This window comes from Pundamilia nyererei, unplaced genomic scaffold (genome assembly GCF_000239375.1).
Source record: "Pundamilia nyererei isolate P.nyererei 1_Seehausen unplaced genomic scaffold, PunNye1.0 scaffold00326, whole genome shotgun sequence".
NCBI classification, from domain to species: domain Eukaryota; kingdom Metazoa; phylum Chordata; class Actinopteri; order Cichliformes; family Cichlidae; genus Pundamilia; species Pundamilia nyererei.
In genome coordinates this window covers 268,471-270,176 of record NW_005187727.1, presented here as the reverse complement: position 1 = coordinate 270,176, position 1,706 = coordinate 268,471, and the positions used below count along the sequence as shown (strand labels likewise).

Sequence of the window (1,706 nt, the reverse complement as noted above, 5' to 3'; positions counted from 1 at the left end):
ATCAGTCACATCTGTGGGGAGAAGGAGGTGAGTCACATCTGGATCTGGCGTGCGATCACGATTGTCCCGCTGAGGACGGTGACACGAGTTTCATACATACGTCACACCTGAGTGCAGGTAACAGTCATGGTGCTGCTGCCGCCTGTTACCGCCTCAGAGTGAAACATGGTGAGTAACAGTAACACTTCTTATTTGTTATACATGTTTCTGGCTGAAGATGAGCAAAGTTTCCAAACTTTATTAAACGACGTCATGGACGTCTCTGTGCGGCAGCTGGACAGACTAGAGGACGCCACGCCCTCACTAACAACATTTTTATAACATGATGCAAACAACACATGAATGTTCGGTCTGGTGCCCGCCTCTTATTTCATCTCTGTTCCAATCAGACGTCTTCTTCCTGTCAAGGAAAACTCCCGTGTCCCTGCTGTTATGCAGTTTGCGGTTTCCAGGGCAGCCTCGCTCTGACTGCACGTGTGTGCGACTCGTGCTCCACGCAAAGACCAAACCTGCAAACTGAAGACTTAGTTTAAAGAGTTAAACTAAGTGGAAGGTGGACCTGACGTCCTTGTTCCTAACATGGTGTTAATGTTGCACAGAGTTTGCTTTAGCCACTCGTGAAATGTTGCAGTTCAGCAAAAGATGAAAAGTTGTCCTGCTCATCTTCTAATTGCTTTAAACGTTTTACTTTGACGGTTCCTAACAGGAAAAGAGGAGGTTAGAAAAGCCACAAGAGATGAAGATCGATGTAGACTGTTGAACTTTAACCTTTAACCTGCTAACTGAGGCCTGCAGAGTCCTGGTGTTTGCACAGCGTGATCGTGGACCAGCAGACTGCGGACACCTGCAGTTAATCAGTCTATTCTTTAATGTTCACCCAGGACTGTCTTTTCAGCCAAAGAAAAGATAATCCTGACAAATATCCACAGAGTACTTTTGCTTCTCTGCAGAGCGGAGGGTCAAGGTCAGGAGTAGGGTTTGAGGCCAGGCGTGGGGTCTTCACTGGTGATCTGCTCCTCCTTTCATAATAAATGACAGGTTTGAGGTTTTGGCTGAACACAGCTGTGACCGTGGACAGACCGGACACAGCAGGCAGGTTTTTTTCACACACGTGTGACCGGATGATGTCGCTACACATGGAACCGGTTTGTGATGGAGGTGTGGAGCAGGCTTTCTTTGGGTGGGGTTGCAGAGGACACCCCCGGTCTAATGCCTGACAAAGAGGACGTTTACGCTCTAAGTTTAGGAGAAAGACCTCTGGGAGTGGGCGTGGCCTGTCTTCAGTTTAAAGCCTGTTCCCAGAAACGTGATTGGCTTCTCGTTTGCACCCAGTCGTCCTCGACCGAGATCTCCTGAACCAGTCGTTGAGTTCTTTCAGTTTTGCTTCGCTCTGTTGGATTTTTGCAGCCTTTAACTTGTGTTTAACCATTTTCTGCCTTCCAGAGTTTACACAGGTGCATCTCCAGCACGCCGCAAGCCTCGAACCGTCCACATGTCCTCTTCCTCCAGCCCGACAGGTCCCATGTTCCTGAATTCTCAGTCTGGATTTAGAATAAGCTGGGTGGATGGGAGCAAAGCCCGGCTGAGCTAATTACAGTTTACCTTTGAAGCCCCCGCAGGTCTGAGCTGAGGTTAAATCACGTCACACAGGACGTCTGTCCTCTGACCCCGTTCTTCGTTCCTCTCTGAAGTGATTAATTTTTCAA

The 1,706-nt window shown here is 48.5% G+C and overlaps 1 protein-coding gene across 1 annotated transcript in view; it reads left to right on the top strand.

Moving 5' to 3' along the window:
- LOC102205406 (glutamate receptor ionotropic, kainate 5-like) overlaps positions 1–1,706 on the top strand; it is a 114,623-nt gene that overhangs the window by 60,826 nt on the left and 52,091 nt on the right. Inside the window, exon 3 of the mRNA XM_013915586.1 lies at positions 6–27. Within this exon, the coding sequence (XP_013771040.1) occupies positions 6–27 (22 nt within the window). The remainder of the gene's footprint in view (positions 1–5; positions 28–1,706) is intronic.